The 22383-nt window shown below is 47.4% G+C and overlaps 1 protein-coding gene across 1 annotated transcript in view; it reads left to right on the top strand.

Annotated features, from left to right (window-relative positions):
* Window positions 1–22383, top strand: part of SIRT2 (sirtuin 2) — a 31332-nt gene that overhangs the window by 189 nt on the left and 8760 nt on the right. Inside the window, exons 2-8 of the mRNA XM_049900757.1 lie at window positions 687–733; window positions 4719–4773; window positions 5008–5121; window positions 17500–17541; window positions 17691–17797; window positions 17924–17980; window positions 18482–18550. Of these exons, the coding sequence (XP_049756714.1) occupies window positions 687–733; window positions 4719–4773; window positions 5008–5121; window positions 17500–17541; window positions 17691–17797; window positions 17924–17980; window positions 18482–18550 (491 nt within the window). The remainder of the gene's footprint in view (window positions 1–686; window positions 734–4718; window positions 4774–5007; window positions 5122–17499; window positions 17542–17690; window positions 17798–17923; window positions 17981–18481; window positions 18551–22383) is intronic.

Consider the following 22383-nt stretch of genomic DNA (forward strand, 5'->3'; position numbering starts at 1 on the left):
CTGCGTGGGGGAGTGGAATTTGAAGGGCCATTGCTAAATGCTCTGTGTCGATAGGTTGTTGGGTTTCTGGGTCGCGAGGTTTTAAGGGTCACTTTACCGTGTTACTGATAATCGCATGTTTTTCGACCCTCGTTGCTAAGGACCCTCGTTGCCGCGATCCCGGTTGCTAAGGGTACCTGGTTGTTAGGGGCAGCTGTATGATGCTAGGCGGCCCCGGTGTTCCCTCCTATCTCTTCCCTCTAGTTCCTGTACCTCTCCTAAACCTACCACCGCCACCGCACCTCCTCTCCCAAACCCGCCTCCCAGCCAGGGTATCCCTTCCTACCTCCTTTCTTCCTAAATTTCCCTCCACCCTGGAAACCTAACCCCCTCAACACACACACACGGCTGTGCCCTTTCTAACTCTTTCTAACTCTTCTTCCACACCCTGTATCCCTTCCTTTCTCCTCTCTGTCCCCCTAAACCTGTCCCTCCCCTGCCTCTCTGTCCCTCACTAGCCACCTCCCTTCCCAGCAATCTCCACTCTAATATGATCAGCTTTTCCTCATCCCCTCCTCTCTACTCCTTACCCCAGTGTGACTAGGTCGGTGGGTCTTCTGGGTCCCCCTACTCCCGCTCTTAACCCCTTCATTCCCCCTTAACCATCCCCCCCTGCTGTAACCATGTCTGCTCCCCTCCTCCCCCAGCCTCTGACCCTCTGGAGACCCAGGCAGGGAAGGTGCAGGAGGCTCAGGTGAGATGGGGTAAAGGGTGGAATGGAGGGAAGGAGACAGATGGACTTGTTCCTACATCCCACACTGGGGGAGGCGGCAGAGGGAAACCAGTTCCCCTAGGGCCCCCAGCTCACTGCCCCAGGCCCTCTCCCCCACCCAGGGTGCAGCCTCCTGGGGAATGGTGGATTCTGGTGACTTTCAGAGAAGGGTGTGTTACCCCAGTCCCAGGCCTGCCCTCCCAGGTTCCCTCTTTCCTTGTCCCTCTTCCCCCCATCCCTTCTGAACCTCATTTGTACTGGGCCTGGGAGAGACACACATCAGATTTGGTCCCTGAACTCACGGCTCTCACAGAAAAATCACTAGAAAATGAGTCTATAAGGGAATAATGGAGGTATCTCAGGCCACTGTGGGAGTAAGCCTTGTGGGATCACAGACTCTACCTAGCCCCTTCCCTGGAGGAATCCACAGGCTGGCCTAGGAGTCAGATTGAGATATAGACACAGTGTAGTCGGTGAAGACTGGCTTAGAATGTTCCTACACAAGGTGACAAATGGTGTTCCAAGCAGAGGATGTAGTTTGTGCAAAGACCTGGAGGCATGAAAGACTGTGATCTGTTCAGTAGTTTGGTGGCTGGGGATGGTTGTTGTTAGGTGCCATGAGTTGATTCCAACTCGTAGCAGCCCCATGTGACTGAGTAGAACTGTCCTATAGGATTTTCTAGGCTGTAATCTTTACAGGAGCAGATTGCCAGGTCTTTCTCCCAGGTAGCCACTGCATGCTTTCGAACCCCCAATCTTTCAGTTAGCCACTGAGCACTGGCCGGTTGCACCACTAGGGCTCCTTTGGCTAGGAATGGTCGAATAATTATATCCATGGCTAGCATTGATTGAGTGCTTACTCTGTGCTGGAAACGCTGGTGGTATAGTGGTTAAGTACTACAGCTGCTACCCAAGAGGTCGGCAGTTTGAATCTGCCAGGCGCTCCTTGGAAACTCTGTGGGGCAGTTCTACTCGGTCCTATAGGGTGGCTATGAATTGGAATCTACTCAACAGCAGTGGGTTTGGGTTTTTTTGGTTACTCTGTGCCAGGCACTCTGTTTAGTGCTTTGTATGCATCGCCTGGTTTAACCTTCCCGATATCCCTGGGAGGCACACGCCCGTTGTGTAGATGAGGAATCTGAGGTATCTGGGGTATCTGGGGCAGAGGTGATAAGACTTGCCTTCTGTCCCTTGGCTAGAAGAGCAGGAAAGGGTTTGGAACTCAAGACCTTCAGCATACTGCCCTCCAGACACTGAGACGACAGGGCCGCCTCCTAGAAGCTGGAGGCTGGAAGACTTCGCCAGCACCTCCACCTCCCCTGTAGGCAAAGCTGCCCCTGGCTGGGCAGGGCCCTGGAGTCCTCCCACAGAGCCTCTTTGTCTCCAGCCCACCCACAGATGCGAGATGGCTTTGCAGATGTAGACCAGTGTAGATGCTGGGATTAAAGTACCTCACAGAGGCATAGCACAGTGACACTGAGGGTATGAGAGCTTCCCCTCAGGCCAGGGTTTCAAACCCCCCTAGCTCCCAAAGCACCACTGCTGTCATGTGGGGTCCAGAGAAAAAGGCTTAGTATTAGAAAGGGATCCTCAGTCCCCGAGAGAGATGGAGGACGTAAATCGCAGCATTGTCTCTGCAGTGTGGCAAAGCTGGAAACAGCTCAAATGGCTGTCAGTAGATGAGTTAAATGAACTGGTTCGTCCATACAATGGGACGCTATGCAGTTGCTTAAAAGGAGGAGGTGGGTCTGTACTGTACTGTTCTCTGGAAAACTGCAAGGTGCAGCCTCAGACTAGGGCCTGACCCATTTCTATCAAAATAGTGAACGTTTACATGTAGAGGAGAAAGCTGGCATAATTAACATCAAAACTTAACTAATAGCGGTTATCTCGATGGGGCCTGGGAGAGAGAACCATGAGGCAAGTGCCCCAAGTTACACATTTTCTAACCTTCAAAGTTTTTGCAAAGCTTGTGTAATCTTAAAAAGTGTCAAAGAAAGAATCATACCAGATAGTGTTAAAACATGGCGAGGGTGACTTTGATTCAAAGGGAAGTTGCAAGGGGAGGGGAAAGAAATACAAAACTGGATGGATGGAGCACTGTAGTGGGAGGAGAGGGAGCACTAAGGGTGAGACAGGGACACCAGGACTGTGTCTGACCCCCAGCCCTCTGAGATGCAGGACTGTGAGCTTTTCAAAAGAAAGTTAAGGGGGATGCTGGGGAGTCCCTGGGCGGTCCAAAAGGTTAATGTGCTGGCTGCTAACTGAAAGGTTGGTAGTTCGAGTCCTCCCAGAGGCACCTTGGAAGAAAGGCCTGACAATCTTCTTCTGAAAAACTCCGCCATCAAAAGCCCTGTGGAGCACAGTTCTACTGTGACGCACATGGGGTCACCACAAGTTGGAACTAACTCGACAGCAAATGGTTTTTTTTTTTTGGTGAATATTATACCGCGGTTGTGATTAGGGCCTGTTTGCGCAGAATTTTTTTTTTTTCTGTCATAAGGCACCTGGATCTTGGGGGACCCAGTATGCATTGGAGGTAAGGAAGGGGAAGCTAAAGTTATTCAAGGAGAGTAAATCGTTATGTCTTGGTCAGTGCCTTGCAGTAAGCCCTGTCATTTGGAAGGGGAGGTTCTGATTCAAATAAGCTTAGAGCCAGGGCAGTGAGTGATAGGGGAGCGAGTTGTGGGAGGGGTCTTAAGCAGGGGAGTGAGGTGGTCAGATTTGTGTTTTGGGGAATCATTACAGGGTCCAGCCCTGGTCTAGCACACAGCAGGTGTTCGTTCAGTGGTGGATAGTTCTGGAACTCTTGGCAGGCACCAGACCATGTTCTAGGTGCCAGGCATTCAGTGGTGAACGTGGCAGATCCAGTTCCCACCCTCGTGGAGGATTGAGTGACTGGAGAAGCCACAGACAAAGGCTTTGAAGTAGCCAGAAGCGGGCCAGGGCCCAGGCAGGCCGTCACGTGGAGGGGAGATGGGAAGTGGAGACTGAGGCTGAGAGGTCAGGAGGATGCAAGGCGAGGTCTGGGCCGAGAGGACAGGCTGGACCAGGTGGAGCTGTGGGGAAGTGGAAATGGTGCTCAAGAGGCCAGGTGGGCTGTGGCAGGAAGCGGGAGGTGCCCAGGACGAGGTGAGGCCCCCTGAGATGAGGTCCAGGAGGAGGACAGATTTGGGGGAGATGCTGAGGCCAGTTTGGGACACAGGAGAAGTGAGGGTCCTGGGGGTCATCCACAGGGAGGTGTCCAGGAGGCCGCCGACCCTGGATCTGGGGGCAGAAAGGTGGCCTCATCAGTGTCTAGCTTGAGGCATGAGTGTGGGTGAAGTGGATAGCCCAGGGTAGGTGGAGAGGGACGGCGAAGAGGACCCAGAGACCTGCAGTATGGGAGCCTGGGCAAGGGAAGACGTGGATAGAGGAGGCTGGAAGGGTCAGAGTGGAGGGGGCCTGGGGCTTTGAGGAGGGGCCAGTAGGGCCCTGTGGGGTGACGACCGTTGTCCACAGGGGTCACTTCAGTGAGGATGGCTGCAGGGCTGCTGGTGAGGGCTGGTGTGCCCACACTGCAGGGGACAAGGGGAACAAACAGCACAAGGCGAGGACGTGGGCACAGGGCCTGTGGTGCTAGGAAGAGCCAGCACTTACTGAACACTCACCCTGCTGGGTGCCGTTCTAAGCACCTTGCTTATGTTAACTCAGGTCATCCCCCATCAGCCCTCTGAGCGCCACTCAGAGATGCGGAGCACTGAGGCTCAGAGAAGTCACTCACAGGAGGCCACGCTCCTGGGGAGGAGCAGCGCTAGGTTTCCAGGCCAGAGCCTGCACGCTGTGCCCCAGCGTGTCCCTCCGCTGCCCCTCACTTCCTCAGGCCTCCCAGCCTGTCCCCTGAGCCCCAGGTGTCACCCCCCCACCTCTTCCCTCCCTCCCTGATCCCACTTCTCCAGCCTGGCCACCCCACCCTCACCCCTTCCAGGACTCAGATTCGGATTCAGACACTGAGGAAGGAGCCACTGGCGGAGAAGCTGAGAGTGAGTATCTTCCTAGGGGCACAGAGAGTGGGGTTCCTGGTGGAGGATTTCAGAGCAGGGGTCTGGGGGGCACCCCCTCGCCTCCGCCAGGGGTGACATTCAAAGTGTGTAACAGTGGAGTTGGTGCCAGTGCCATTAGTTTTGGGGAGGCTGGGGGATCCTGGGGCTGGGGCAGGGGTACCCTGTATACCTGGTCGAATGCCTGCCCCACCGGTATGTCTTCTTTTTGGCTAGTGGACTTCCTGCGGAATTTCTTCTCCCAAACGCTGGGCCTGGGCTCTGAGAGGGAGCGTCTGCTGGATGAGCTAACCCTGGAAGGGGTGACCCGCTACATGCAGAGCGAGCGCTGTGAGTCCCCTGCCTGCACTGGGCCGCTAACCCCCATCTCTGCCCCAAATGACTTCTCAGTCCCAACCACCTGAATCAGTCACATCTTTTGTTTGCAAGTAATAAGAAACCCAACTCAAACCGGCTTCAGAACCCATTGCCGTTGAGTCGATTCCGACTGATAGCACAACCCTATAGGACAGAGTAGAACTGCCGCCATAGGGTTTCCAAGGGGCAGCTGGTGGATTCGAACTGCTGACCTTTAGGTTAGCAGCCAAGTTCTTAACTGCTGCACCACCAGGGCTCCTTAAGCATTTTTAAAAAAGTATGTTGGCTCTTTAACTAAAGCCAGCTTTAGGTATAGCTGGATCCAGGTGCTTCCATATTGTTGTCAAGACTCTAACTCTCTGTTTCTAGGCTCTGCTTTTTTCTGTTTTGGGGGCGAAGATAGCTCCTGGCAGCTCCAAATGTTAAGTTTCAGCAGCCTAGCAGCTCCCACAGGAAAAGCACCCTTTTCCCAGTAGTTCAAGCAAAAGGGCAGAGATTGGCACCCATGGACCCAGGCTGGGTCACATGCCTACCCCAACCCACTCACCAGATCTCTGATTGGCCAGACCTGGGTCGCATCTCTATTGTTGAACTAAGGGCTGTGCTTTGATTGGTCAGGCCTGTGTCATAAAATGATGATAATAATCATAGGGTTATTGTCGGGTTAAATAGGTTGATGTAGATGTAAACGCTTAGAACAAGGCTCAGAACATAGCAGGAGATGCGTTTTTGCTTTGATTATTATTACAGGAAACGTGCTTCAAGTGTGGGTGTATAGGTGCATATTTACTGGGTCACCGTGTAATTTATATCTCTTGCTGTGAGTTGAGGTCACCAAAGTCTGAGAATCCAGGCCCTCGGCAGTCCTCAGCTGGAACAATTGACCTTTTCAGGGTGCTGAACTGCCTTTTGTTGAGGACGTCCTCTCCAGTTTCCCTGTCCTCCAGCGGCTGCCAGCTCCCTCCTCGGACAGCCAGGCTCGTTGCCCAGAGCTCCCTCCCCCAGAGCAGCCTGGGCAACTGTCTGCAGCCATGTTCTGGCCTGGGTGGGTCCCAAAGAGAATGTCAGCAGTGGCTACAAAGCATTTGTTCCCTCTGTCCTCCTGGCCCAGGGTTTTAGGGTCATTGGCTCATGAGAGTCCCTGTGAGGGATGATAAATAATCACACTTAGCTAAGCCTCACTGTGTGCCAGGCACTGGGCTGAGCACTCGACAGGTATTCTCGCATTTGATCTCCCTATTGTACCTCTGAGGGCATTCCAGGAGTGACCTGGACAGAGGAGGAAACTGAGGCACAGAGAGGTTGTGAGTTGGTGCAGGGCCACACAGTTGGCAAGTGGCAGGGTTAACATTCGACACCAGGCCACGTGTATCCAGAGCACATGCTCCCACCCAGGGGGCCTCCTGCAGGAGTCCCACTGGGCCTGGCCCGATGGCAACCCAGAGATGAAGCCAAGGGGTGAGGCTGTGGCAGGCCTCACCTTTGTTCACCCTTCTATCCTTCCTTGGACAGGACACCCAGAGGTGCCCATTTCACAGGGTGTCCAGGCTTCTGTCCAGCTATCAGTTGACAAGCAGATGCCAGGGTATCGTGTGGCAGGGCTGTCTGCCAGCCCACAGCTGAGGCAGCAGCAGGGCTGTTCCTGCGCAGCCCAGTGTGCTTGGGAAATGATTCAGCCCCAACCACATCTCCCCTTCTTCCTTCTGGGGGGAGCAAAGTGCTTATAACTCTATGAATCATGGGTCTCAAGAAGTTTAGTACACTGAGTCAAAGAGTTGAGGCGGAGCAAGATGGCGAAGTGAGTAAAGGCTCCCATTTACTCTCCCAGCAACTAACTCACTGAATAACGAATAAAAACAAGCACAGACTGAGATTGCAGAACTCCAGATGGCAGCTTAGGTGTTAGAGAGTTGGGGTGAGTCCAGAAGCAGGGAAGAGGAGGAGCAGGGATGACACAGAAGCTTGGAGAACCTACCTGCTAACATCAGCAGTGCTTGCTCACAGCCATTTTGGGACAGGGCTGGGTAACACTCCTAACAGGGAACACAGAAAAGGAGCTAATTTGAGGAAGCTGTAGCCCAGTGTTTTCTAAGGCAAAGCAAATTGGCTGTGGGAGTTCTCAGGCCGCATAATTGGGAGGGGGCAGAGGGAGACTGTGAGGCTGCAAGAGAGTACTGTTGAATCACTGAGGCCCAAGAGAGATGGGCACTAGGATTGGAAGGAACAGCAAAGACAGTAAGGTGAAAGGAATGCTTCAGACTGACAGAGCCACACAGAGAGATACAGCCCACAACAGGATACCATGGGCGAGCCTGTGTAGCGGCGCCCATGAGGGAAAGACATAGAGAGCCTCCCACCTTCGCATTTGCGACAGGCTAAACCCACCTGCCATGCATCCATATTGAATTCCAGAGATCAAGCATCCAGATCTCCTGAATCATCGCTGAAAACGAACCTTTTGTGGTTCTCAAGAGAAGATACCAAGCCCCCTGCGGCTGGGTGAGTTCTGACCCTGTGGGGCTGTCTGGAGCTGTCCCATGGGATTCCCAGGGCTGTGAGTCTTTGTGGAGACGAGCTGCTGCATCTTTGTCCTGCAGAACAGCTGGTGGATACGGGCCCCAGCCTTTCCGTTGGCAGCTGGGCACTTGGCCCCTGCACCACCAGGGCATCCAATCAGAAAATTTTCCCACAAAAACCAGAATAAAAAAAGATAACAAAATGGCCCAAGTTCAACAAAAAATAGTAAAACAAAAATCACAAGAGATGAAGAACCACTCAAAAGCAAAACATGAAGAAGAGGAAATTTCTCCTTTGGAGGCCAGAATAATCAAAGAATCGATGACCTTCAGACTGTGGTGCTAAATAGGTTTAAAGAAAGCAAAAAGTACACAGAAAACAAACTGGTGGAGATCAGGAAACAAACAGAGGAACAAAATGAGAGATTCAACATGGAAATTGAAGAAAAGAACTACTGGAACTGAAGAATAAACAACTAAATTAGGAAAAGCAAGAGAAACACTCGACAATAGAGCTGAACAGACAGAAGATAAAGTAAATGAACTAGAAGACGAAATAACTGAACTTATTAAGTTTTAAGAAAAACAAGAGAAATGAACAAAGAAAAGCAAACAAACCCAAAAGGAAATATGGGATTCAATTAAGAAATCTAACATTAGAATTACTGGAATCCCAGAGCACCATGGCAACAATAAAGGCATAGAAATGATTTTTCCAGGAGATAATCAGAATATCCCAGATATGAACAGAGAACCAAGCCTGCAGATACAAGAAGCTGCAAGAACCTCAATTAAAAGAGACAGAAGAAGGTCAACTCCGCTCCATATCCTGATAAAGTTCTTGAAAACCTAAGACAAGGAGAGAATTAGAAAAGCAGCAAGAGAAAAATACAGTGTAACATACCAAAGGGCGTTCATAATAATCAGTGTGGATTTCTCCCCAGAAACCCTAGAGGCCAGAAGACAATGAGGCGACATAAATAAAATACTGAAAGAAAACAATTGCCCACCAAGAATTCTTTACCCAGCAAAGTTGTCATTCAAAAACAAGGAGAAAATCAAGATATTCCCAAACAAACAGAAACTCTAGCCGCTTGCTCCCACCAGACCAGCTCTGCAAGTATTACTCAAGGTAGCACTCCCAGTGAAATGGCAAGAGCGTTAAACAAGTATTTGTGTCCATACATGGGGAGAAAAATAAAAAAGAAGAGAGATCTCCAAACAACACAACAACATGGGCAATCATAAGAACCAAGTATATGATATTTTCAGGGAATAAACTCAATAATTAAGTCCCGCGAATGATACGACATCAAGGTTGTAAGAAATAAGTACAAAGTAAACATCGAATATAGGTTGTATATTGATGTTAATGGAGACACACCAACAGAAATGAGAGAGGAAGGAGCATATCAAGAATAGATTTATTATGTTACTCTTGTATGTTAACTATTTTTCATATATTAAATGTTGTTGCAGTTGTAAGTTGTGTAATATCACATATGTGGTAACACTAAGAAATCACCAAGAAGAAACATTCAGAAGAAAAGAAGAAAGTTAGCAAATAGGCTTATCACCAAAAAAGCAGCCAAATACAAACAAAACAGAAAAATGAGAATAAAAGAACGAATAAGATATGAAACACTGAAAAAATAAATAGCAAAATGAGTGATTTTCATTTTCAGTAATAACCTTAAATGTAAATGGTCTAAATGTCCCATGCAAAAGGCAGAGGGTGGCAGAACAGATTAAAAAAAAAAAATGATCCATCCTTTTGCTGTCTACAAGAAACACACCTTAGACGTAATGACACAAACAGACTGAAAATAAAAAGATGGACAAAAATATTCCATGCAGTCAGTAAACAAAAAAGAGCAGAAATGGCCATACTGATATCAGATCAAAAAAAAAAAAGAGTTTAAATCAAAGTATATTACAAGAGATAAAGAAGGACATTACATAATAATAAAAGAGTCAATCCAGCAAGAAGATGTGACAATTATAAATATATGCGCAACTAACAGTAATAATCCAAAGTACATGAAACAAATACTGACTAATATGAAAGGAAAAATAGACAAATCCATAGTAATAGTAGGGGCCTTCAACCCACCACTTTCAGTTATAGACAGAATATCTGAAAAGAAGATCATTAAGAACATTGAGGACTTGAATAAAAACCTTAAGCCAGTTGGACCTAATGGACATATGTAGAATATTCCATCTGACATCAAAACAAGGATCATTTTCCAGAACAGACCGTATGCTAAAACACAAAACAAGTCTCAACAAATTTAAAAAGATTAAAATCATACAAAACATTTTCCCTGGCCATAACAGTATGAAGCTAGAACAGGAAAATACATGAGATCTAAATAATACACCACCAAAAAACTATTGGATCATAGAAGAAATCAAAAGTGAAATTTAAAAATTCCTACAATCAAATGAAAATGAAAACACAGCACATCAAAACCTTTGGGAAACAGCAAAAGCAGTATTCAGAGGGAAACTTATAGCAATAAATGTGTACATTAAAAAAAAAAGGAAGAAAGATTCAAAATCATTAAACTGACAACTTGAACAAATAGAAAAGGAAGAGCAAAAGAAGCCAAAGCTACCACATTAAAAAAGAAATAATAAAGGTCAGGGCAGAAATAAATGAAATAGAAAGTAGAAGAACAATAGAAAGAATCAACAAAACTACAAGTTGGTTCTTTGAGAGGATCAATAAAACAGACAAACCACCGGCTAGATTGACAAAAGGAAAAAAACGGAAGAGGCGAATAACCAAATTAAGAAATGAAATTGGTGACATTACAATGGATTCAACAGAGATAAGCTGATTACTTAAATAAAACCATAAGCCAATAATCATAACTGATTACTATGAAGAATTGTACTCCAACAAATCTGAAAACCTAGACAAATGGACAAATTCCTAGACATATACTACTTACCCAAACTAACACAAACAGAGGTAGAAAATTTAAACAGACCCATTACAAAAGAAGAATTAAAGATGTCATCAAAAAACTGCCAACAACAACAACAACAAAACCCAGGACCAGATGGCTACCCTGGAAAGTTCTACCAAACATTCAGAGAAGAATTGGCACCAGTCCTCCTCAATCTCTTCAAAAACAGAAGAGGAAGAAACACTACCAAACTCTTTCTATGAAGCCAGCATAACCCTGATACATAAACAAGGCAAAGAAATCACACACACACAAAAAGAAAATTATAGACCAATATCCCTTACGAACATAGATCCAAAATTTTTCAACAAAATTCTAGGCAACAGATTTCAGCAACATATCAAAAGATAAATAAATAAATAACCGTGATCAATTTGGATTTATACCAGGATTACAAGGACGGTTCAACATTAGAAAATCAATCAATGTAATCCACCACATAAATAAAGGAGAATCATATGATCATATCAATTGATGCAGAAAAAGGCATTTGATAAAATTCAACACCTTTTCCTGATAAAAATTATCAGCAAAATAGGAATAGAAGGGAAATTTCTCAACATAATTAGGGCATGTATGCAAAACCAACGGCTAACATTATACTCAACAGAGAAAGGCTAAGAGCCTTCCCTTTGAGAACGGGAATGAGACAGGATACCCATTATCACCACTCTCATTCAACATTGTATTGGAAGTCCTAGCCAGAGCAGTAAGACAAGAAAGAGAAATAAAACGAATTCAAATTGGAAAGAAAGAAGTAAAACTATCTTTATTTACAGATGGCAGGATCCTATACAAAGAAGACCCCAAAGATCTCACAAGAAAACTGCTAGAATAGAAGAATTTAGCAATATTGCAGGGTACAAAATCAACACACAAAAATCAGTTAGATTCCTCTACACTAATAAAGACTACTCCGAAAAAGAAATCAAGAAATCAATACCATTTGCAATAACCCTCAAGTCAATAAAGTACCTAGGAATAACCTAACCAGGAACATAAAAGACTTTTACAATGAAAATTATAAAACACTAGTACAAGAGACTAAAAGAGACCTACAAAAATGGAAAGACATCTCATGGTCATGGATTGAAAGGCTTAATATAGTGAAAATGTCAATTCTACCTAAAGCAATCTACAGACAGTGCAATCCCGATACAAATCCCAACAACATTCTTTACTAAAATAGAAAAACTAATAACCAATTTTATATGGAAAGGAAAGAAACCCCAAATAGCCAAAGCAATATTGAAGAAAAAGAACAAAGCAGGAGGCCTCACACCCCCCAATATCAAAACATGCTATACAGCCACTGTAGTCAGAACAGGCTGGTATTGGTTCAATGACAGACGTATAGACCAGTGGAATAGAATTGAGGACTCAGAATTAAACCCAGCCATCTGTGGACAACTGATTTTCGACAAGGGGTCATAGACCATTCAGTGGGGCGGAAACAGTCTCTTTAATAAATGGTGCTGGCAAAGCTGGATATCCACCTGCAGAAAAATGAAACAGCCTCATACCTCACACCGTACGCAAAAACTAAAAATGGATCCAAGACCTAAATGTTAAACCTAAAACCATAAAATTCCCAGGAGAATTTTGGGACCTAATCTTTTGTAAGAATAGGATAACAAACATAACAAACGCACAAATAGAAGAACACAAAATAGATAAATGGGACCTCACGAAAGGTAAAAACTTATGCCATCAAAAGACTTTATTAAAAGAAGAAATGGACAACTTACAGACAGGGAAAAAAATCTTTAGAAACGACTTATCCAACAAGAGTCTAATCTCTAAAGTCTAGAAAACTGGAACAAGTCAACAACAAAAAGACAAATGACCCAATCACAAAATGGTCAAAGGACATGACTAGAACCTTCACCAAAGAGGACATCCAAGCAGCAATCAAGCATATGAGAAGACGCTCATGAACCATTAGAGAGATGCAAATCGAAACTACGATGAGATACCATATAGCATCTTACCCCGGCTAAAATGGCACTGATAAAAAATAAAAAAAACAGATAACAAATGTTGGTGAGGATGTGGGGAGATTAGAACCCTTATCTGTTGCTGGTGGGACTGTAAAATGGTACAACCACTATGGAAAATGGTATGGTGCTTTCTCAAAAACTAGAAATGGAACTATCCTACAATCCAGGAATCCTACTCCTAGGTGTATACCCTACCGTGCTAGAAAGAATGACACGAACAGATATATGTACACCAATGTACGTTGCTGCTTTATCCACAATGGCAAATAAATGGAAACAACTGAAGTGCCCATCAACAGATGAATGGATAAGCAAATTGTGGTACATACATACACTGGAATGCTACGCAACCATAAAGAACAATGAGTCTACGAAACATATAACATGAATGGACCTGGAGGGCATAATGCTAAGTTACATAAGTCAAGTATGTAAGGACAAATATTGTATAATCCCTCTTTTATAAGAAGACAAGAGTAGATAGAGACCTGTGTTCATTGGTATTACCAGGGAGAGAAGGTGGAATGGGAAGGTATGCTTTATACCATAAAAGACTAGTTATTTTTGGTGATGGGAAAAGTGGCACCAAAAGCGAATGTAGTGAGCACAGCGCAAACAAAGTAGAAACAAGTGTTTGAGCACATATAGGTGGGTATAGGCACATTGGTATATGGGTAGGCACAGGTGTGTACATAGGTGACAATAGATAGAGATCTATACCCACCCACCACTGCTGTCGAATCGATTCCGACTCATAACAACCCTATAGGACAGAGTAGAACTGCCTCATAGAGTTTCCAAGGAGCACCTGGCGGATTCGAACAGCCGACCTCTTGGTTAGCAGCCATTGCACTTAACTACTACACCACGAGGGTTTCTGAGATATCTATAAGGTACGTGTAAATACAAATATATAGGTGCAGGCATATATATTCACTGGAGACACAAATAAGGATACCCCTCAGAAATAACCAAACCCCTTCCAACATTGGTCTTCTGGGTTCGAGGGCTTATGACCATAGTCTCATGGGACAACTCACTGGATTAGATAACGTGGTTCACAAAAATCATGAACCGCATCCTAGTGAAGTGAATAGCGTCTGGGGTCTTAAAAGCTTGCAAGCATCCATCTAAGACACAATTGTGGGTCTCTACTTGGCAGGAGCAAAACAGTAAGAAGGTAACAAAAAGCACAGAGAAGAAACAAGCCTACAGGGGCCACAGCCGCATCTACCCTGAGACCAGAAGAACTAGATGGTGCCCAGCTACCACCACCGACTGCTCTGGTCAGGGTCACAATAGATGGTCCTGGATAGAATGAGAGAGAAAAAAGGAGCAGAACTCAAATTCTTATTAAAAAAAGAAAAAGGCCAGACAAACTGCAACAGTAGGGGACTCCCTGAGACTATTGCCCTGAGACTCTTTTAACCTAAAACCAAGCATATCCCCTGAGATGACCTTTCAGTGAAATAGCAGAGTGGCACACAAGATGAAAGATACTACCCGTAAGATTGGTGATCTACTTCAAAACCATCAGTCTGAGACCAAAAGGTCAACAATTACTCAAAAGCAAAAATGAGAAGATAAGGGGGCAGGCAAACCAGAGTACTGGAAACGGAACAAATTGAACACAATTAAAGAGAATGCTGACACATTGTGATAACTGTAACTAATGTCACTGAACAATTTGTGTGGAAATTGTCAAATGGGAACCTAACTTGCTGTGTGAACTTTCACCAAAAACTCGTTTTTTTTTTTTTTTTAATTGTACCTTAGGTGAAAGTTTACAGCTCAAGTTAATCTCTCATACAAAATTTTCATACACAAATTGTCACGTGACACTAGCTGCAATCCCTACAGTGTGACAGCACACTCCCCCTTTCCACCCCAGGTTTCGTGTGTCCACCCAAGCAGCTCCTGTCCCCTCCTGCCTTCTCATCCTACCTCTGGCTAGGAGCCACCCATTTGGTCTGGTGTAACTGCTTGAACTAAGAAGCACACTCTTCGCAAGTATTATTTTATGTTTTATAGTCCAGCCTAATCTTTGAAGAGTGGGCTTCAGGTATGGCTTTAGTTCTGGGTTAACATAGCGTCTGGGGGCCATGGCCTCAGAGGGTCCTCCAGTCTCAGACCCTTAAGTCTGCTCTTGTTATGTGAGTTCGAGTTCCGTTGCACACTTTTCTCCTGCTCCCTCGGGGCGCTGTTGTGTTCCCTGTACTGCAGTCGTTGGTGGCAGCCGGGCACCATCTAGTTCTGGCCTCAGGCTGATGAAGTCTGTGGTTTATGCGGCCCTTTTGTCTCTTGGGCAAATATTTCCCTTGTGTCTTTGGTGTTCTTTATTCTCCTTTGCTCCAAGTGGCTTGGGACCAATTGATGTATCTTAGATGGCCGCTCACGACCTTTTAAGACCCCAGACACCACTTACCAAAGTGGAATGCAGAACATTTGCTTAATAAATTTTGTTACAACAATTGCTTTAGATGTCCCCCAAAACCATGGTCCCGTGACCCCAGCCCCAGCTACTCGGTCCCTTGAAGTATTTGGTTGTATTCTGGAAACTTCTCAGCTTTTGGTTTAGTCCAGTTGAAGATCCACCCATTTAAGTGTACAGTTTAATTAGTTTTAGAAAATTGTATTGTTACATAAGCGGCACCACAGTCCAGCTGAGGGACACTTCCATTACCTCACAAAGTTCCCTTGTGCCTGTTTGCAGTCAATCCCTGCTCCCATCCCTCGCTGTTATTTGTGTGGAAATTGTCGAACAGGAACCTAACTTGCCGTGTGAACTTTCACCAAAAGCTCAATAAAATTTTATTTAAAAAAAAAAATTTGTTGTTGTGTGCCGTCGAGTCAATTCCATCTCATAGCGACCCTAAACAACAGAGCAGAACTGTCCCGTAGGGTTTCCTGGGCGGTAATCTTCACCGGAGCAGATCACCAGGCTTTTCCCTTGTGGAGCCACTAGTGGGTTCAAACGGCTAACCTTTTGGTTAGCAGCCGAGCACTTAGCCGTTGCACCACCAGGGCTCCTTCAAAGAATTATAGCGAGTATATATAGTGGTTGCATGGTGCCGGGCGCTGGTCTAAGCTTTACGTGAATTTATCCATTCTCCTGTCAACGGTTCCACCAGGCCAGTACTGTGATTACGCCCATCTCACCGAGGAGGAGACTGATGCCCAGAGTGGTGACAAGAGCTGTCTAAGGTCACACAGCCATGCGCAGGAAGCCGAGATTTGAACTGTGGGCAGTTTGCTACAGAACCCCTTCTCCACTCTGCTGTCTGTTGGGTATAGGCTGAGAGTGGCGAATCTTTTTTTTTAATAATTTTTATTGTGCTTTAAGTGAAAGTTTACAAATCAAGTCAGTCTCTCACACAAAAACCCATATACACCTTGCTAAACACTCCCAATTACTCTCCCCCTAATGAGACAGCCCGCTCTCTCCCTCCACTCTCTCTATTTTCGTGTCCATTTCGCCAGCTTCTAACCCCCTCCACCCTCTCATCTCCCCTCCAGCAGGAGATGCCAACATAGTCTCAAGTGTCCACCTGATCCAAGAAGCTCACTCCTCACCAGCATCCCTCTCCAACCCATTGTCCAGTCCAATCCATGTCTGAAGAGTTGGCTTTGGGAATGGTTCCTGTCCTGGGCCAACAGAAGGCCTGGGGGCCATGACCACCAGGGTCCTTCTAGTCTCAGTCAGACCATTAAGTCTGTCTTATGAGAATTTGGGGTCTGCATCCCACTGCTCTCCTGCTCCCTCAGGGGTTCTCTGTTGTGTTCCCTATCAAGGCAGTCATCGGTTGTGGCCGGGCACCATCTAGTTCTTCTGGTCTCAGGATGATATAGTCTCTGGTTCATGTGGCCCTTTCTGTCTCTTGGCCTCGTAATTACCTTATGTCCTTGGTGTTCTACATTCTCCTTTGATCCAGGTGGGTTGAGACCAATTGATGCATCTTAGATGGCTGCTTGCTAGCGTTTAAGACCCCAGACGCCAAGAGTGGCAAATCTTTAGTCTTCACCTGCAAAGTATCAGGCTTTGGTAGCTGATGCTGTTTGATTACAGAGGAAAGTAATACCATGGAGAAATGTGTATGATACGCTAGGAACAGATGGTCCACCAAGACAAGGTCTGCAAAATGAGGTGTGGCAAGAGACTTCTGTACTGTCTGCAGCTCTTCTCTGAGAAGGCCCCCACCTACCCCCGCCCGTGCCTTATCACCGAGGTCTCATGCGTTTTCATCTAGACCTAGTTAGGAGGAGAAACTTCTACCTGTGGCCTTTTCCTGAGTCTTGTTGTGCGCCCTCCATTGGACTGGGATTCATAAAAAAAAAAAAAAAAAAAAAAATCCAAACCCATTGCGGTGGAGTGGATTCCAACTCACAGTGACCCTATAGGACAGAGTAGATCTAACCCTGTGGAGTTTCCAAGTCTGTAGTCTTTACGGAAGCAGACTGCCACATGTTTCTCCTGCAAGCGATTGGTGAGTTGGAACTGCTGACCTTTTGGTTAGCACCCAAGTGCTTAACCACTGGGCTGCCAGGGCTCCTTTGAATCTTCTCAATTTGGTACAACTTCAGGCAGAGGATTTTTCAGCCCTGTGGCTCTTCTGCCAGTCGACTCGACTGTGTGGCCTCTTCCCCTTCTGAGCCTCAGTTTCCTTGTCAGTAAAATGGGGATGTTAACAACACTGGCCTTACCTCCAGTTGGTTGGCAGGGAGGACTCCCTGAGATCTCACATCTGAAACACTTGTCCAGGGCCCAACAGACATTCAAGGGCAGCGGGGCCGTGATAGGTGGTGCTGTTTTAGGCGCTGAGGACGCTGGGCAAACGGAGCCTAACTCTTCTCCTCCAGGTCGCAGGGTCATCTGCTTGGTGGGAGCTGGAATCTCCACGTGTAAGTGCTCCTCTGCCCCAGCAGCCACACCCCCAGGAACTGGGGAACCCCTCCCAGGAGCTGGCGCCCGGCCTCGCAGGGGGAGGGTCGGTGTGGTATAATGGGGCCAGCCATCCCTGATGGCTTGCCTGGTGCTCCGCACCTCCCAGCCGCGGGCATCCCTGACTTCCGCTCACCGACCACCGGCCTCTATGCCAACCTGGAGAAGTACCGTCTTCCCTACCCAGAGGCCATTTTCGAGATTGGCTACTTCAAGGTATGTGCCCCCCTGGAAAGAATGTCCCCAACACTGATGGGGGCAGGGCGGGGTCACCAGGCTCCTGCCCTCATCTCCCCGGGGGCATCTGGGTGCCCATCTACCCTCCTGCCATCTCCCCCACAGAAACATCCAGAGCCCTTCTTTGCCCTCGCCAAGGAGCTCTATCCTGGGCAGTTTAAGGTGAGATCTTTTTTGGAGGGGAACAGGAAAAGTTGGGGGAGAGCAGGTGTGGGAAGGGCCCCCTCCAGGACTCTTCGGACAGTTATAGTGCAGTCACTAAGTCCATGGGCTCTGGGCCCTAACTGCCTGGGTTTTTGTGACCTTGAGCCTCAGTTTTCTCGTCTGTAAATTGGGGCTGATAGCAATACTGATCTCAAAGGGGCATTGTGAGGCTTAAGTGAGTTAGTGATGCATGTAAGAACCCAGACTCTGGAGCCAGGCTACCTGGGTGCGAAGCCCGACTCTGCACTTTACTAGCTGTGTGACCCGGTGCAAGACAGTCAAGCCCCCTATGCCTCAGTTTCCTCATGTGTGAAATGGGGATAATGACGTCTCTCCTCACAAGGTCATGGTGATGATTCCCTGAGGTAAAACAGGCCCAGAGCCCAGAACAGTTTCTGGCACAATCGCGGGAGGGACGTTGTCTGTAATTGTCAGCACTGTTATGATTACTCTCTCCAGCCCACCACCTGCCACTACTTCATCCGCCTGCTGAAGGAGAAGGGGCTCCTCCTGCGCTGCTACACGCAGGTAGGCGGGGTGCGGCGCGCTGGAGGAGGGGCGGGGGGCCCGGGCCGAGGGGCGGGGGGCCCGGGCCGAGGGGTGGCCGGTCCGGGCAGGGCTGAGCGGCTCCGGCTGCGACCCTGCAGGCCTGGCCCACTGCTTCCTTGCGGCGTGCCCTGCAGTCAGCCCTTTCCCGTCTCTCAGCCTCAGTTTCCCCTTCTGTAAAACAGGGCCAGAACAGCTTTGCTCCGTGCTGAGGTGGCCGTGAGCTCCCGTCAGCCGCCCGTGTGCACGTAGGCAGCCTACATTTTGTTATTGCGGCTTTCCAGCAGATGACACCAAAGTGACTCGATCTAGCAAGATCAGTGCACTGTGACAGTTTCCCACAGACGATGTAGCGTCTTACGGAAGGGGCGCCGTATGCGGGCCGTGGCTCATCCATGTCAAGTGCTTAGCCAAGGGCCTCTCACGGGGTTCCCAGGCACAGACGGTGTTGGCTTTTGGACTAGTTGGTGGGACATTTGGGGCCTCGCACCCCATCAGTAAAAAATGCTTGTGTGAGTACCATTGTTACACGGGTACTTGTTGGAATTACACGATGCGTTATTGCAATGATACCATGTATGTTATAAATCAGACCTCAGAGCCTGAATTATAGAATACGGGATAACACCTGAGTATAAGGAGGAGTTCTAATATTTTCTTCCTGCACCCGGTACTTTGGAGCCTGCGGCCCCAGAAGCAGCCACCAGGGGGCAGGAGGCTGAATCCTTTTGAGACCCGGATTTTTCAAATTGGGGCAGGTGCTGTGGCCTAGGGCTGAGTGTAAGGGGGCAGGGGTAGGGTGGGACTGTCCTCATTCCAGCAGGAGCCCAAACCAACCAACCAAACCCGTTGCCTTCCAGTCAACTGCGACTCATAGCTACCCTATAAGGACAGAGTAGAACTGCCCCGTAGGGTTTCCAAGGCTGTAAATCATTATGGAAGTAGACTGCCTCCTCTTTCTCCCATGAAGTGGCTAGTGAGCTCAAACCACCAACCTCTGGGTTAGCAGTCAAGCACTTAACCGCCACCCCACCAGGGCTCCTTAGCAGGAGCCTGGGCCTCAATAAACGTGGCCCTTCTTCCTGGAGAGTCAGCTTTATTCACGGGCCGTGGCTCAGACCTGATGGTGATGCAGGATCTCATGAAGTCCTCAGCACGGTCCTGCTGGGCCCTCACATGACAGCGCTGCACAGGAATGCTCGCCCAGTGCCAGACCAGTGCAGGCCCGGAGAGCAGTGAGCAGAACAGACCAGCAGCCCTGCCCTGGGGGAGCTGACCCTCTGCTGTGGGGAGAGGGCAACAGACAGGACAGGTAAAGGAGCACATCTCGGGTGTCAGGTGGCAACAGGACCACAGTTAAGCAGGAAAGGGGGATCAGGGCCACCGCATGAAGTGAGAGGCATTTTGGAATTTCATAGGAGTAGTCAGGGGAGGCCTGGCTGAGAAGGTGACATCTAAGCAAAGGCCTGGAAGAGGAGAGGGAGGGAGCCATGGGGCTACCTGGGAAGTGGGAACAGCCTGTGCAAAGGCCCTGAGGTGAGGTGGTTTGGGGCATGTTCAGAGAATCCCAAAAAGCTGGATCTGAGTGAGCGAGAGGGAGTGTAGTAAGGGAGGTGATGGGGGGGTGACATGGGGCCTTGTGGGCCACAGGGAGGACTCTCTCCATCACCCTGAGTGACATGGAGCCATAGGAGGGTTCTGAGCAGGGGAAGGACATGACCTGACTCGGGTGTTCATAGACTCCTTTGGGAATAGACTGTGGGGCAGGGAAACCAGGGAGGAGACTGCTGTGATGGTCCAGGCGGCGACCAGGGTGGACAGGACCAGGATGGGAGCCACAGAGGGGAAGAAGCGGGCAGACTCTGGGTCTGTTGTGAAGATGGGCCAACAGGACTCACTGATGGATTGGATGCGGCTGTGGAGAAAGAGAGGCGTCTAGGACAGCTTGGTGGGCTTTCCCCTTGAGCACTGCGGCTTTTACTAAGGTGATGGGCAGTGCAGGGGCAGGGGTGTGCAGATACAGAGTCTGGCTGAGGCATGTTGAGTTGGAGATACGTGTTAGGAGCCTGGATTTGAGCCACGAGGTCTGGGCCAGAGAAGCAGTGCATAGATAGCATTTAAACTCATGGGATGAGGGTATAGGGGGCCTCTGTGTGAGAAATCAAGGCCTAGGACTAAGGAGCTCACCAGGGCTGCTCAGAGCGCCCACATCCCAGCTCTGTCTGAGGCAGATTCTCCCGTCCTTATCCACCACACTGCATCGACTGATGTTTTTGTGTTTTATTTTAATGTTAAACCAATGTTAGTACATTCTGGGGTTTGTGTACTTGGAATATTTAATGCATGGAGTTAGCTACATCTATGTATTTAAAGGTGGAGCCCTGGTGGCGCAGTGGTTAAGAGCTCGGCTGCTAATCAAAAGGTCGGCAGTTCGAATCCACCAGGTGCTCCTTGGAAACCCTTTGGGGCAGTTCTACTCTGTCCTGCAGGGTTGCTATGAGTCAGAATCGATTCAACGGCAATGGTTTATTTTATTTTATTTTTTAATATATTTAAAATGGCATCTTACATAAACTGTATTAAGGTAGAAAATTTGTTTCCACTCTCACATGGCATGAAACTGTTTTATTCATATTTTTCACCCTTTCTTCAACGTCAGCCACGCTTTGAGTCGGTGACCTAGTTTTCTGGAACACATGGTCTTTACTCCTTTCTGAATTGTGATGATGCAGCACTTTTGAAATTGTGTATGATGCTATTTTTATCTCAAGACACAAGCATCTATTCAGACACTGGGACGGTTGCTTTGTTCATTCAAATTGCTGTGATCTCCACAGCAAAAGAGCTTATAGCACTTGTAACAGTACACGTAAACACAAGATATAAACATACACTGTAACATATGTATAGATGATATTCACACTATATATATGATTCTGTACCTCTCAGTCATCTAGTGCTGCCGTAACAGAAATACCACAAGTGGATGGCTTTAACAAAGAGAAATTTATTTCTTCACAGAACAGTAGGCTAAAAGTCCAAATTCAGGGCACCAGCTCCAGGGGAAGGCTTTCTCTCTCTGTTGGCCTTCTCATCAATCTTCCCCCAGACCAGGAGCTTCTCTGAGCAGGGACCCGGGGTCCAAAGGACACGCTCTGCTCCTGGCACTGCCGTCTTGGTGGTGTGAGGTCCTCCCTCTCTGCTAGCTTCCCTTTCCTTTTATCTCTTAAGAGAGAAAAGGTAGTGTAGGCCACACCCCAGGGAAACTCCCTTTACATTGGATCAGAGATATGACCAGATAAGAGTGCTATAATCCCACCCTAATCCTCTTTAACATAAAATTACAGTCACAGAATGGAGGACAACCACAGAATACTGGGAATCATGGCCTAGCCAAATTGATACACACATTTTTGGGGGGACATAATTCAATCCATGACACTGTACTTGGCTTTTTTTCACTTAACATTTTGTCTGGAAGACCCTATTTGTATTTATACCCACAGAGTAGCTTCATGGAAACCCTGGTGGCATAGTGCTTAAGTGCTACGGCTGCTAACCAAAAGGTCGGCAGTTTGAATCCAGCAGGCGCTCCTTGGAAACTCTGTGGGGCAGCTCTGTTCTGTCCTATAGGGTAGCTATGAGTTGGAATGGACTTGACGGTAATGGGTTTGGTTTGGTTTTGGTTAGTAGTTTCATGGTTTTTAAAATGTGTATCTTATTCCATTGTGAGCACTTTGCCTTTATTTAATTTAAATGTGAATTTAAGTATGTTCTAAATGTATCTTAACATATTTACATTAATAATAATAAAT

This window comes from Elephas maximus, chromosome 11, assembly GCF_024166365.1.
Source record: "Elephas maximus indicus isolate mEleMax1 chromosome 11, mEleMax1 primary haplotype, whole genome shotgun sequence".
Lineage (NCBI taxonomy): Eukaryota > Metazoa > Chordata > Mammalia > Proboscidea > Elephantidae > Elephas > Elephas maximus.